This window comes from Camelus bactrianus, chromosome 17, assembly GCF_048773025.1.
Source record: "Camelus bactrianus isolate YW-2024 breed Bactrian camel chromosome 17, ASM4877302v1, whole genome shotgun sequence".
NCBI lineage: Eukaryota > Metazoa > Chordata > Mammalia > Artiodactyla > Camelidae > Camelus > Camelus bactrianus.
In genome coordinates, this window is record NC_133555.1 from 7,016,650 (window position 1) to 7,031,398 (window position 14,749).

Sequence of the window (14,749 nt, forward strand, 5' to 3'; positions counted from 1 at the left end):
CTAGCTGTGCACCTTTTGGCAAGTCTGCTGACCCCTCTGGGCGATAACTTTCTTGTTTGCAAGAAGTAAGGGATGAATGATGAGTGTTTAGCAGTAAAATATACCGATATCTGCAGCTTATTTAAAAAGGCATAAAGATGAGATGGGTGGATGATAGATGGATAGAGATGCAACAAAGCAGGAGCAGTGAATGGGAGTTGTCGAGCCTAGATGGTGGGTAGATAGGGGTCCACAGCAAATCTTTTCAACATTCCTCTGCGTTTGGAAATTTCATATTAAGATACTTGAAAAAACAGAAACAGGTAAAAAGTTAGAGCTGACATGGACATTAGAGATCATCTCAAGGATGGTAAAATTGAGGCCAAAGAAGGCAACTAGGAGGAGAAGCAGGAACAGAACTGAAGCTGCCTGTGCTGTCTTTGGGGATTGGGGGATATTGGTCTAAACAGGTTTCATTACTGCGGGACTTGTCAGAGCTTTTAATGTACTAATGTCTGTTGAAAATCTCTTGAGAGAAATATATGGCACTTTCCAAACAAATTTAAGTACAAAAGCTACCCCCTTTCCTTTTTCTTAGGGCTAAGTTCTGGATGACACACTTGGGAAAAGCATCCCTAGAGAATGTAAGATTTTTGTTTGGTTTGTTTGTTTTTCTGGTGGATGTCGGTGGGCAAGAGGGGGGCATGCCCTTTCTGTTGCTTTTAATTTCCATGGTGAGGCCACACAGGCACAAATTGGACCTTCTGCCCTCATCACATCTCTTGGGGCTGAGGGTGTACGTGCCAAGAGGCGATATCAGGGGCTCAGTGTCTGAGTCAAAGGGGAGGTTCTGAGGGTTTTGAACCCAGGCCCTCCCTCAGTGGTGCCCAGGGAGTTGTCACCTGCCCCTTCCAGCCCAGGGGCCATTTTCTTCTATTAGTGACCACTGCTGGCCCAGGGGCAACAGAAGTCGGTGGGAAATAATCTCCCAAGGAACACGGAGGGAGCAGGTACCCAGCAAACAAGAATCCCAACAGAAACTGAAGTCTGGTTCTTGCATTTGGCTGAGAGGAGGGCCAACCGACTTGCCCCTCCTGTTTCTCAGGCCAGCAAAATATCTTTTTTGGAGCTGATCAGGATGCACACCCATCTTCTGACACACACACAACACATCATTCACCACATGCAGCGGAAACCCTTTATTGAAGCCACCCTCCTAATGCCAACAGTCACTGGTGGTTTTCCCAGGTGGGGTGCGTCCCGGGTGGGAACTGAGTGCTGGTTTATGCTGTTACAGTACAAGTGAATGCAAAGATTTGCAGTAGCTGCCTCTTAGCAAATGATCTTCCCTGGTGCTCAGTGACAGGGGCATTGTGACTGGGGCAGGGGGCAGTGGGAAGGTCACTGCACTTCCGTGGCAGGCTGTCTTTTCTCTCTGGCTTCCCTACACTGTGTGCTCCCGTCTTTGGGGGAAGTAGCAGTCCCTAAGGAGAAAGAGCTCTCCAGCAGCCCTGCGGAGCAGTAGGGGGGCCAGCCTGGCCCAGCTCCCCTGCCCCACCACCCCCGTCGCCCACCCAGCCTTACACTTCTTTCCGCAGCATCACCTTGATGTTGCTGCAGACCTGGCCCAGGGCAGCGAAGAGCGGGTTGCAGAAGGTGCGGATGCAGAGCGAGTAGATGTGGCTGATGCACTGGATCTCGATCAGGTAGCTCTTGATGCACGGCACCACCGCCCAGATGTGGCAGAAGGAGATGCAGGCAAACAGGAAGCCCCAGAGCAGGGCCAGCGGGACGCCCAGCAGCGTGGACAGCAGGCGGTAGCACCAGTACTTGGAGACGGTGAAGGTGGTGTAGCTCACCTTCCACACACCATCGAAACTGTAGGTACCCACAGGCTCTGCGATCACATCTTCAAAATCCACCTGCAGGGGCGGGAAGGGGAGCCCTTAAATCACAGCATCCACCCGCTTCTCAAGTTTTTGTGCACGAGTGTCAGAAGCTCCCTGGAGGGCTTGTTAAACCAGGTGGCTGCCCACCCCCCCATCCCCTCCAGGTCCAGGGTGGGACCTGAGATTTTGCATTTCTGACAAGCTCCCAGGTGACACTGTTGCTGCCTAGAGCAGTGATGCACAAGGGCTGGTCTAGCCGCCTCACCTCAGGGATGGAAAAGAGGCCCTGAGGAGAGCTGAGTGACTTGCTCAGAGCAACTGTCAGTTAGAGGCAGGCCAGGAGCCACTCTCTCAAATTCTGTTATTTTATGATCCTAGGGAATTGGAGAATCAGTGATTTTGAAAAGATTTATTGGGTGCCTGCTAATGCTAATATGATGGCTATCAGGACTGCCCTCCCCTAGCTAATGGCAGGCAGTTACATCACAATGACGAGTGCTTGGGGAAGGGAAGGACAAGGGGCCATGTGCACCCACAGGGCAACATTTAACTCAGCCTGGAGGTAAGGCTTCCTGGAGGAAGGGACACTAGCTAAGCTGGTACCTGAAGGTTGCCAGGGAGAGTGAGGGGTGTGGGCTGAAAAAGAGTGTTTGGGGCTTCTACTGCCCGGATGTACAGGGCTAGACAGTGTGTGTCCTCAGGGAGATGCACGTACTTCTGGAAGGCTGACTGCAGGGCCAGAATGGCCTGAGTGAGGATAGAGAGGCCAGGCGGGGCAGACATTGTGAGATGAGCAGCCTCTGAAGGCTTATGCACGGGGAGTGGCTCGGCTGGATTTCAGGGTTTTTTTAAATTAAGGTATAATTTACATAGAACATGTTAATTTCAGGTGTATAACATAATGATTTGATATTTGTCTATATTGGGAAGTGATCACCTCTGCTGCCTGCCCCTCCTCCATTGTGGCCGTGCCCAGCCTGTGCCCCATGCCTCCTGGGATCCGGACTGGCCTCTGGAGCCTGGTGTGGCCCCAGGAACTTTGTTGGCAGCGGTGGAGGGAGGTCTTTGGGTGGAGACATGCTCCCTGCCTCTGTCCAGCATCCTCTCCCTCTTTCCTTCCCTGCCCATTCATGCCGGTGGCCCCTCCTGCCCTTCCTGTGGCTGTTCCTTTAGGACAGTGCCTGCCTCCCCGCTCAAGATGACCGCCCTGGCTCCTCACAGTCCAGCTGGAGAGACAGGTGAATCTAGGCATCCTGATTCTAATCTAAGCTCTTCATGCTGGCCCCGCCAGGGTCAGACCCCAAGGTAGATGCTGGCTGTCAGGGTGGGTGATTGTCCCCTCAGAGGTCTGGTCCTTGTGGGCCAGAGAGACCCTCCCCAAGGCAGGGCCCTTGGCCCCTTCTTTACAGCACCCCCCACTCTGCTCCAAGCAGTTAGCAATTTCCTCACCCTCTGCAGCCCAGCCTGCTTTGCTCGCTTATTTCAGCGTATTTCTCCTTTCAACACATTTGATGACTTGTGTCTGGCTTCTAAGAGGCAACAGAACAGAAAAAGCCCTTGACTGAAGTCACGCTACTGAGGTTTGCATCCAGCTCTGCCACTTATGGCTCTGTGACCCTCAGGGAGTGTCAGCTTTTTTAATGCCTCATTGTCCCAGATGTATCTCATAAAGTTGATTGAAGGGTTGAGTAAGCTGAGACATGTAAATACTCAGGACATTGCCTGGTACAGAGTACCTGGTCACTGTTAGCTGCTGGTGGTTGTTACAGGGTGCTTTCTTCAACAGGAAGCTAGAGTCCCAAAGGTGTATTTGCACACCAGTGCCGCTGCTGATCTGATGGGTGACTTTGGCAGATAACTTAACCTCTTCAAACTTTATTTCCTTATCTGTAAAATGGGTTTGCTACTTCTTACAACCTTATTATGAAGAATATAGAAATATTTTTTCTTCCATCTACCCATCCTCCCATCCATCCATCCATCTATCCATGCATTGATCCATGGACCCATCAATCCATTCATATGCATTCATCCATTCCTATCCATCTACCCATTTATCTATCTATCTGTCATTCTTTCCATCCATCCATCCACCCACTCATTCATACCCATCCATCCCATTCATCCAAATATTTATTCAGCACCTACTTTGCACTAGGCACACCACCTCTTGGGCAATGCTTAGTACAACATGTGACACATGGTAGGTGCACAGTGACCGTAATCATTTACTCATTTCCTCTGAAGTTCCTAGGAAAATACATCTCAGAAAGTCAATTGATACCCCAGATCGTAAGTACAATTCTCTGGCCTACCTAGTCATCAGTGAGTGTGTGTGTGGAGACTCAGCCTGTGCCCATAAGATGGATGGAGTCCTTTCCCTCTTTTTCTGCTTGTGGTCATAATCCTACCCTCAAGGATATCTCTATCTTTTAATTATCTTTTTTTTTTTCTTCAGAAGCCATTGAGGCTGATGTTTGAATTATTTCCAGTCATTGCCTTCAGGCACTGTGCACGGGGCAACTGTCTCGTTGTCTGTGAATCTGAAATTGTGCTCTCAAAGGGGTGCGCCATCCTGGGAGAAGGCAGCCCTTCCCCTCACTGGGACTGACCATTGAGACAGCTCTAGTCACTGAGCTAGTTTGGGGAGATACTTATAAGGGCTGGCTCAGGCAGCTCTAGGCAGACATGCCAGTGTATCAGAAGCACACAGTGACTTCATTTCTTAATTCGTTTCCGGAAGCTGAGGGGGGGTGGCTTTTTCTGGAGGGTGTGGTTTGGGAGCTGGGTCCGTGGGCTGAGCTGTGGGGCTGGGTGTGCGCTCGGAGAAGGGGCTGGGGGTGGGAGGGGGAGAAAGTGGCTGCTCATTCAGTTGGTGCCCCCTTCTCTGGCATATTTATTTTTGGAACAGCAAGGGAGCCAGTTGATTAATCAACCCGCCAGGGCCACTCCCGCCGTCTCCCAGAGGGCAGAGAAGGTGCAGGGCCAGGAGCTGCTGGAGGATGTGGGGGCGGCTGTCCAAAATTCCTCCCCCAGATTCCTGCGTGACTCAGTCCTTGGGCATCCTGGGGCCTGGACAATTCAGAAGGGCTCTCTGTGGGTGGGGGAAATGGCTCTAGGCAGGGGCATGGACATCTGGGTCCATCTCCACTCGGTCACTGAGCTACTGTGTGATTTGGGGCATGGTGCTTTCCCTCTCTGGGCCTCTGGTTTTTGTTTGTTTGTTTTTGTTTGTTTGAACTCTTCCGAAAAGATTGGGCCAAGATCCCTAGTGACACGGAGTTAGTTTTGGGGTCAGAAGACCCAAAGGAGTGGCTTAGCTTCGCTGGATCTTAGTTTTCTCACCTATTACCTTGCTGCTTAAAGTGTGGTCCACAGTCAGTGCCCTCCTTCCCAACAAGGTAAGTCAAGAAGCTGAGAGTAGGCATTTAGAAATCGTCACAGCAATCTGAGCCAGTAATGTTGTATCTATTGATTCTAGTAATAATAAAAATTGGAGCTTACATTTTCGATGCAGACTTTTCACTTCATATTTCTAGTAGTTATTTTTTATTGACTTCTGCAAACTATTGGTGTACAACAGATTGGAATAATAATAATTAAACTGGCCCTTCATCCACATAGCTTGAGAAGCACTGGCATAAAGTAGAAAGCTAAAATGAGGTGATTGCTGCAGAATAGCAGAAAAACGGCAAAGCATGTTTCACGTGGTGTAGTTGGTAATAACAGTAACAGGCTTCTGTACCATCTGGGATAACCATAGTGACGCCTACAATTTGGCCCTTGTAGGTGTCGGTTTCTGGCCATGTGTCTTATATCCAGTATTTCAGTCGGCATATAAGGGACAAGCAGCGGTGGAGCCCACGTTGGCCTGACATCAATCCTGTGCCTGAATTTCCTCTGCCATCTTCCTGACCAGGGTCTTTGCGGGACTGGGTACCTGAGTGGGAGCTGTGGCAGGAACGCAGCACAAGCTGGTTCTTAGGGCGGGAGGAGGGGGTCAGGGATTAGCGGGAGCTTTGGGTCTGGAGCATCTTACAGTGGGGACCTAGGGCACCTGGGCTGGGTCTATGGGGCACTTGGGTTCATGTAAAGGAGCCTAGAAGAGGCAGAGATAACAGAAGGCATCAAAGGGGAGAGAAGGGACCCCACCAGAGGAGCCCCATCAGATCTCAGTAAGTCCTGCCCTAGCCCATCTCTTCCCACCCTCTCCCTCTGCTGCCTGCTTTGTCTCTGCCTTTGGGAAGGCTGGTGCAGGGGACTGGAGAGCAGTAGGAATAGCCCTGAGCCAAGTTTGAGGCTGGGTTGTGCACCAGCTTCTGGGGGATGGTTAGCGAGTCTTCAAAGATGACCCCCCGATTAGTCATGCCTCTCAGTTCTTATGTCCTGCATAGTCCAATCCCATAGCATGTCTGGGCTTGCCCTGGGCCTTGCTTTAACTATTCAGTAGGAGGGACGCTGCTGCAGCTGCGTGAGAGGCTGCCGGTGAGACCCGCAGCACCGCCCAGCTGAGTCTAGTCAACCTACAGGACTGTGAGCAATCACTGAATGGCTGTTGCTTTAAGCCATTGAGTTTTAGGATGATCTGCTCCACAGCAGCAATTAACCGATCCTGTGTGTCTTTAGGGAAAGCTGGTGATAACGCTGGACTCCAGGTGTATCTTCTGTAGGATTAGGGGGACTGGTTTGCCTCTGAACGTGCAAAACATTCACCAGCTCTGCCGAATAAGAATTTCTGCTAGCAGAGCCCAGAAATCTGCATTTTAACACACTCCCTTGCTAAAGAGGACCACGTTCTAAAAACTCTAGACTAGTTGATACCCAGGAGTCCCCCTAACACTAAGTTATAAATACCTCAGTGTGAGTTAGTCCAATGTAGCCCTTCTTAGGCAAGATGTTTCCAAAAGGAAATAATTGCCAACCTGGAATGCCTCGCAGGTCATAACCTTCCTTAATTTAGCCTCAACCTTCCCCTTTTGCCTTCTCTCCCATGAATTCCCCGTGAGATACTCTTAGCCCCATTGTTCTCCTGCAGACAGAGGAGCAAAGAGGTTTCATCTGTGTGCCACCTCAGCCTGGCTGATGGTCCACGGCTTCCTGGAAAAGTGCTGGGATCCATTAGTAATGTCTGCCACTGACACAGGGGAGGGGCAATACCCGTGCCTCATGTTCCGACTCTGCCCAACCTTCTCAACGCTGCGGCCTTTGCTTATTTTCTCCTCTTCTTGGAAAGCCCAATGCCCCTGTCCCACATTGTACATTTTTCTCATTATTTATGCTTCTTGGATACCACCTGCCCATGAAGCTGTCTCCTGACTGTCCCAGATGAAAGTCCTGTCTCCCTCCTGTAACCTCCTGGACCCTTCAGCTGGCCCTGATTTATGGCGTTTCGCACCTCCTCCTGGACATTCTCATCATTTTAGCCTCATCTTCTCTGCTGAGTTAGATTCTTCTCAAGAGGAAGCACCAGGTCAATTTCATCTTTCTGCAACTGGGTGTCGAGATGGGCCCAAACTGGGAGTGAAGTTTGGAGAACAAGGGGTGGGGGTGGTGGTCCTGGGTCCTCTGGGTGTTTATTAGCCTGAGCAGATGGGCAGGAGGTGGTGTTTGTGTGACTCCTAAAGGAGGAGGACGTGTGGTGGCAGATGTGGGTTGGAGGTGGGTGGGAACCAGGACGCTAGGCTGGGATCAGGTCTGTCCCTGGCCCTGTTTGAAGGACTGGCTCTGAGTGCCTGAGGGGAGAGCGGTTGAAGCCAGAAGCTGAAGGACCTGCCTGACACTGGGCTCAAGTGTCCTTGCTCTAGGGCCTGGGGCCTCACTGTGACCTGTGGAGAGGGAGGGTGGCTGCTGAGGCAGCCATGAGCCCTCGTGGAAGTAACTCAGGTGGGCCTTGAGTGGGGGCTGGAGCCCTGCAGAAATGCACAGGAAAGGGGCTGGAGGCTTTGCAACACAAGCCTGAAGGGCACGGTGTTCTCAGGGGTTTACGTGGGTCTGACTGGCTTATCGCCACCTCCTCTGAGAGAGCACAGTGCCTGGCACATAGTAGGTGCTCTGTAAAGATTCATGGAATTGATGTTCGACAAATGGTGGTGCTGGTAGGCGGCAAAGGGAAGGGGGTGCGTCTTCCCTCTGCCCTCGGCCCAGCCGGGAGCTTGGAGATGACAGTCAAGTCTACTGGGCTGAGCAGGGCTCTCCATCTGCCTTCGGCACTCATTTTCCAGCCTGCACTTGAGGGCAGCACCAGACCATACTTGGGGAAATTCGGGGAAGTTTTGACTTTGGAAATCCAAATGTGATCACCTCCCCCGCGCTGAGGGTCAAATCCACGGATCTGATGGGTGCGCCTCCTACTCTTCATCCTTGGCTTTTCCATGTGTTTTTAAACCTCAGCAGTTGGTGGCAGCGGGGAAGGGTTCCCTTCTTCTCTGCCTAGCCTCTGTCTACATCAGGGACTCAGGCCCAGAGAGGGAAAGGGATTTGCCCAGAGTCACACAGCAAGTTAGTGTCTGGGCTGGGGATAGTTTTGGATTTCTATAACCTGTCTTATTCTGGCATCTTACCGTGTCATCATAGCCCACGTGGAGTGTGTTACCACACGGACACCACGCTGGCGGGTGCCTGGCCAGCCTTAATCTCGGCATCCTTGTTTCTCTTTCTCTCCGTCTCTGTCTCCCTCACCCTCTTGCTCCCTTGTCCTCTCCCCTCCCTCCACCTTGTCTTTTCCTCGGTTGATGAAAGATGCCTGGGTGACCCAAAGGCCGGCCTGTTCAGACAGATTGCCTGTGCCCCCTCCCTTCCTGACATTCTCTCTCCACTTTCTTCCTTTGCTTTATTTTTTCACGGCCCACTACATCAACCTGAAGTCTACTTGAGCCGTCTGTTGTATTTATTTGTTATCCCTATTCTAAATTTCAAGATGTTTCCATTTCTCACTCATTAAAAATGAAAGAAAAAGTCAAATAAATTCCCAAACCAGGGAAGGTCCAGTAAAGATACCAAATAATAATCTCCTCTCAACAAGATGGTTTGGGGCCTTTTTGCCTAGCCTTGGAGCGATGTGTTTCTGGGGCTCTGGGCCTCCAGGAGAGAGCCTGCCCAGCCCCAGCAGGGGCCGCGTAAGCACCTGCGTCTGTGTGGTCACCCCATCCCTCCCTCGGATTATTGTCTGGGCCTGAGCCTGAAGCCGGCTTACTCCCAGCTCAGCAGGACCTGAGAGCCTAGATGACTTGTTCAGTGTCATTGGTCTTAGGTAGAAGCATCTGGATTTGAAACCAGATCTGTTAGCATCAAGTCCTGGACTATTCCCTCTAGACCCGCCCTGTGCAAACCACAACGAAAACTGTTTGACATCATGTAGTACTTTTCAGTTTGCAAAGTTCACTCCCTAATTTTCCCCTTTGCAGCATTTTCCACACTGTGCTGTAATGACCCTATCTCCACAACAAATGATATTTATAAATATGATAACAGCATAATGTGAGCTGTTAAAGAGGAATGCCCTGAGTGAAGTGAGGGCACAGAGGAAGGAGCAACTGATTGCCTGGAGGAGTTGGGGAAGGCTTCCTGGAGGAGGTGACATTGAAGTTGGGTCTTAAAGGCTGAGGAGGGGGTACATTCACCACGTGGAGCAGAGACCCAGGAGTGTGTTTGGGTTTATGTGGTCTGCTCCTGGCGTAGGGGCTGGAGGGTGAGAGAGGATGATGGGGGCTAGATTGTGTTGGGGTTTGAAAGCCATGGGGAGAATTTAGACTTATCCAGCATGGGAGGTGTCCCCCTGAAGGTGACAATGCAGGGACTGTGCTTTAGAACCAGCCCTTAACCATGCTGTCTAATCCAGTGGCCTTGATCTGTGGCTAGTGCAACTGAAGGATTCTAAATCTTGTTTAAAAATTTTCATTAAAATGTGAATTAATGAGAGTTAATTCTGTGACTGGGAAACTTGTAAGAATGTTTGGAACAGTTCATACATGTGAACTGGTTGTCAACTGGACATTTTATGATACCTAAGTACAGAATAAGAATTTCTGATAAAAACTCTGGAGTCTGAACTGAGATGCACCTCACATCTCTGAGACACATTGGACTTTGAAGATGAAGAAAGACTGCAATAGCTCATGAATCATTGTTCTGTAGCTGAAATGACACATCAGAATGGTACTATTTTTGATATACTGAGTTATGTGAAACATATCATGAGAGTTAATTTCACTTGTTTTTCCTTTTTAAAATCATGGCTGCTAGAAAGTTTGAAATGACATAGGGTGATTGTATAATTGGTCGCATTATATTGCTCTTGGACAGAGCTGGTCTGTGATTCTGATGTATTCAGAGGACCCAGGAGGCCCCAGTACCTGCTTTTTTAAAGGCCCTTCCAGTGACTTTGATGCTGGTGGTTGGGCACCAAGCTCCCAGGAATTCTGCTGTAGTAAGATCCCTGTGGCTACCAAGTGGAGGTTGGACTGAGGGTGTGGGCCTGGAGGCAGCTGAGCTGCTGGTGGCATCCAGACCTGACTCAGGCACGGTCATGGGAGAGACTCCGTGAAGGCTGGGTAACCCTCATCCAAGATTCCCTTACAGGAGCCCAGGTGCCCTCTGAGAGGCCTCTGCCCTGGCCTGGCCGCCGGACCTGGGGGCAGGCTGGAAGCAGGCATGGGCGCTGGCCACGGCCCCCCAGCCTGGGGCAGGGGATGTTGGGCAGTGTCCCGGGGGAATGGGTGTCCCTGCAAGGGACCGTCAGCCGTACTGGCAGCCGACCTCCAGGGATTAACCCCGCACCCACTGTGGAGACCGCAGAATGCCCCTGGCTCAGAAAAGAGCCCAACTTGGCCACCTTGGCTGTCCCCGGCAGAGGGCCAGGAGCTAATGGGAAGAGCTGTAGAGTTGTAAAGAGTTCTTTTGAGACTTGCCTCCTCTGCTCGGGTCAATGGTCCTGTATGTGTGGCTGATTCTTTGAACCTGTTTACGCTCAAGTTCTTTGTGGGGTACAAGCTGGCTTTTGGAGAGGGGGATTTGGAGAAGTTGGAAGAGAACAGGTCTCTTTTCAGGGTAGCCAATCACACACAGAGCAGAGCCCTTCCCCGGCCAGCACCCAGCCCGACACCCTCGGGGCCCACGACTCCAGGGCAGGCCCGTGAGCCTACCTTCACTATGTCCTCGTTAATGTTCTTGGGGTCCCGGTTCACCAGGTCAATCTCCTTGAAGTGAATGTCCTTGACGATCTGGGCCTCCAGGTCTGTGTGCTCCTCGGCCATCATTGTGGAGCTGGGGGAGCCGTAGGAGGAGATCTGGGCCGCGTGGCCGGCGGGGCCGAAAAGACCTGGGGCAGGGACACCAGTTCAGTGTCCCCAGACTTGTGCCCCTGCCGGCTAAATAGGCCCCACCCAGCATGCCGGCTGACAGCTGTCCCACATAACTCCAGCCTGCCCCTGGCTAAAGCCTCTGGTGGCAGACCTCCAAGCTAAAATTAAGACTGGAGCCCTGCTGGAAGGCCCAGAGCTCCTTAAAGGGGGCTGCCACGGGTGCTGGGCCTCATGCAAGAGCCGAGGGCCTGGCATCCCCTGCCGGCCACCGCGGTTGGCTGCTGGCATGGGGCCCTGGTATGGCACTTGGGCTCCTCTGTGAGGGAGTGTGGGGTCGGTCCCCAGCTCTGCCAGTTGCTGGCTGTGTGAGCTGGGGAACACCTCGCCTCTCTGGGCTACCATGTCTGCACCTGTAAAGTGGGGCTGTAATAATAATAACAGTGAAGACTCTGACCCCCCAGGTGGCAGGGACTTTGCATCCATTCATCACCCACCGACTCATCTGTTCAGGATTTGCTGACAGCTGAGGATAAACAGACCCATCAGGCCCTGTCCCTCCTTGTCCCAGGGAGCCCACAGCCTAGAGGGACAGACCAATCAGGAAATAAGTAATTGTAAGACTATGTGGAGAGTGCTACAGATCAGAGATATTTTACAAAGAACTTGCCTTAGAAGTCCATAAGAGACCGTGGCTTACTCTGAAGACGTCAGGGAAGGCTTCCTGGAGGAGGTGGCTTTAGAGTTAGGTGTTGAAGCATAAGCAGGAGTTCACCCTATGGAACATTTCAGGTAGAAAGGCTGAAGGTACCAGAGGACTGATGTGAACTAGAAGTGGGCAGCTACTGGAGCGCATTTTGTCTGGGAGGTGAGGCAGGGGATAAGGCTTGGCTCCAGTCTGGGTGTGAAGGATCCCAAATGTCCTACTAAATAGTGTAGATTTTTATCTAGAAGTGCTGAGAAGCCATCGAAGACTTCAAAGCAGCAGAGGGTCTTTATCAGGTTTGCACGTGAGGAGGATTTGATTGGAGCTGGGTGAGGTTTGAGGCAGGAAGACTAAGCAAAAAGCTGGAAGCCAGAAGTGACTATGCTTGGCTACTGATAATGAAGATGCAAAATAATAGGGGTGACTCTCTCCAGATCCATCCATGTTGCTGTAAATGGCATTATTTGATTCTTTTTTATGGCTGAGTTGTATTCCATTGTATAAATATACCACAGCTTCTTTATCCAGGAAAGTGACTTTCTGAAGCCCATTTTGTGCCTGGGGTTTTATGGAAGACTCTGTGTTCTTATTTTAAAGGCATTTTTGGGGAGGTTATTGTTTGGCTTGCTAAGGGAGTGAGAGAAAAACATTCTCTGAAAATGAGATGTACAGGATGACATAAATTTGTGGAGTGTAAAAAAGGGAAGTAATACGAAACATGATGTGGATGGAATTGCAGAGTAAATCTTGGTTCTAAATATCTGAAGTCTCAATTAACTATCAAATTTAGAGCTACCATTAACCAGCAAGATTTATCACCTAGGCACAAGTTTCTAAGCCAGGTAAGGCTACAATGAGTGGTAGAAAGGAAACACTCTTTTTCCTTAGGAGTTTTAGACCTAGACAGAGGGTTTTTATCTTCTGTTCAATCTTTGGCTTTCCAAATCTGTATTTAGAAGACAAATCACAGCATGTCAGAGCTGGAAGAGCCCTAGTTTCTGCATTTTACAGGTGAAGAAACTGAGGGATGAAAGTGTCTTGGTTGGGGGAGGGTAGAGCTTGGGATTTGGAGACAGAAGAACCAGGAGTAACTGGCCAGGTGCTCATCAGCAGGTCACTCCCCTCCCAGCTTCAGTTTACCCATCTACATGATGACAATAAGAACAGCATCTCTTAGCAGCTTTTGGTACCTGATTCCTACCAGAGAGTTTGGAGATTTTTGGAATGGTTTCCAAAAAGGGCAATGTGATCTCAGGATGCATTAATAGAGATATATCATCTACAATAATGGAGGTGATCCATCTACCCAACTCTGCACTGATCGTACTACACTTGGAACCTTGTTTGGGGCCTTGGGAAATAGATCATATCTAGAAAGGGTGCATAAGATGATACAAGAGCTTGAAACATGTCTTAATGAGAAATAACAATTTTGGGTTAGAGAAGAGAAGGCTCAGCAGGGAGGAACAGAAGAACTCTAATCCCTGGAGGTTGAAGGGATGAGATTTATTCTGGGTGGCCCCAAGGACCGATAAGTAAGTGGCAAACTCTGGCTTCATTCAAGCCAGTTCTTGGCTTCTGTAGACCCACTTGATCGTGACAGCTGTTGGGGTTACCCTTAAGGAAGAACTGACTGTTTCCCAGAGGTGCGATAGGCTGCTTCTGGAAGGGGTGAGCTTCTCGAGGCCAGAATTAAGGCCAAGAGTGAAAGGGAGTCAAGGATTGGAAAAGTAGACAGACAGACAAACCTTGGGGCTGGGTCACAAACATTTTAGGCAGGACTGGCTACAGAATTTATAGGACCCCTATGGAAAACAAAAATGTGGCACCCTTGTTAAAAAATGATCCAGAATTTCAGGGTGGTGGCAGGAGAGCATTATACCAAGGTTGTGGCATCTTTGAAGCCAGGCTTTTGGGAAGGGGTGCTATACACTCAATGGCAGAGTGCCTGCTTGGTGTGCATGAGGTCCTGGGTTCAATCCCCAGTATCTCTATTAAAAAACAAAACAAAACAAAACAAAACAAGAAGTGTTTGAAAAAAGAAAAAAATGAAACCAGGGCCCTGTGGGTTGCATGCCCAAGAAGCTGACCCTGGTTTGGGGGCTCTGCCATTGTATTAGATCACAGTGATTCAACTCTGCTGTAGTAGCAGGAAGGCAGCCACGGACAGTACAGAAATCCAGGGGCCATGGTTATGTTCCCGTGAATCTTGATTAAAAATAAGGTCCCTGTTCCTTTGCAAGAGTAGTTGCCGAAACAGGGGAGACTGTCCCTGGCCATTGCTCAGGTGATGTCCAGCTGCGTCTCAGCTGAGAGAAAAGAAACCACCCTGGAGCAGCTCTGGGGGAGGGGGGAAGGGGGAAGGGGCTGTGTGCACATGGTTGGGCACAGGGCTGGCTGTTTTCTTTCAGACACGGAGCGGGCCCTGATCTCTGAGAACAGCGAGAGCTTTGGCCTTGGGTATGTGGCTTCATTTATAGAGAGGCCTGAAGTCCACTGGGGGTTCTGTAGGCTGGGATTTCTGCACCTGTGTTTGAGACTGGGTACCCTGAAGTGGATGTTTCCATCTGAGACATCATGAGGGGCTAAGATGAGAGAGCGAAGCCTCTGCACCCTACCCCACTACTTTGTCTCCCTTAGCATCCGTCTCGGCTTCAAAGAGAGTTGGCTAATTCCACCTGAGCTGCAGGGGCCAATCTCGGAGGCCTGGCGATTCAGAGAATTCCCTCATGTCACAAACAACACAGCCTTTGAAAACTCTGCATTTGAGGGCCATGCTCACCTCCTCCGAGTAGAGGGAAGCTTTCCTGGGGCCCTTTCTGCATTCAACTCAGTGCTGGTCTGTTTGCCAGGCTCAGGGGTTGGGAACCACAGATGAA

The 14,749-nt window shown here is 50.5% G+C and overlaps 1 protein-coding gene across 1 annotated transcript; it reads right to left on the reverse strand.

The window, feature by feature from the left end:
- Window positions 1–1,163: 1,163 nt before the first annotated feature.
- On the reverse strand, window positions 1,164–11,301 carry CAV3 (caveolin 3). The gene is made up of 2 exons (XM_010952975.3): window positions 11,009–11,301; window positions 1,164–1,901 (listed from the first exon to the last, which is right to left on the reverse strand). The coding sequence occupies exons 1-2, from the start codon at window positions 11,120–11,122 to the stop codon at window positions 1,560–1,562; spliced, it is 456 nt and encodes a 151-aa protein (XP_010951277.1). The 5' UTR covers window positions 11,123–11,301; the 3' UTR covers window positions 1,164–1,559.
- Window positions 11,302–14,749: the final 3,448 nt, after the last annotated feature.

Bases quoted from the DNA above. Each gene is read 5' to 3' on its own strand.
- CAV3 (XM_010952975.3), bottom strand. From the start codon at position 11,122: ATGATGGCCGAGGAGCACACAGACCTGGAGGCCCAGATCGTCAAGGAC. The intron at 1,902-11,008 runs GTAGGCTCACGG...CCGCCCCTGCAG, and splicing joins TTAACGAGGACATAGTGAAG to GTGGATTTTGAAGATGTGAT.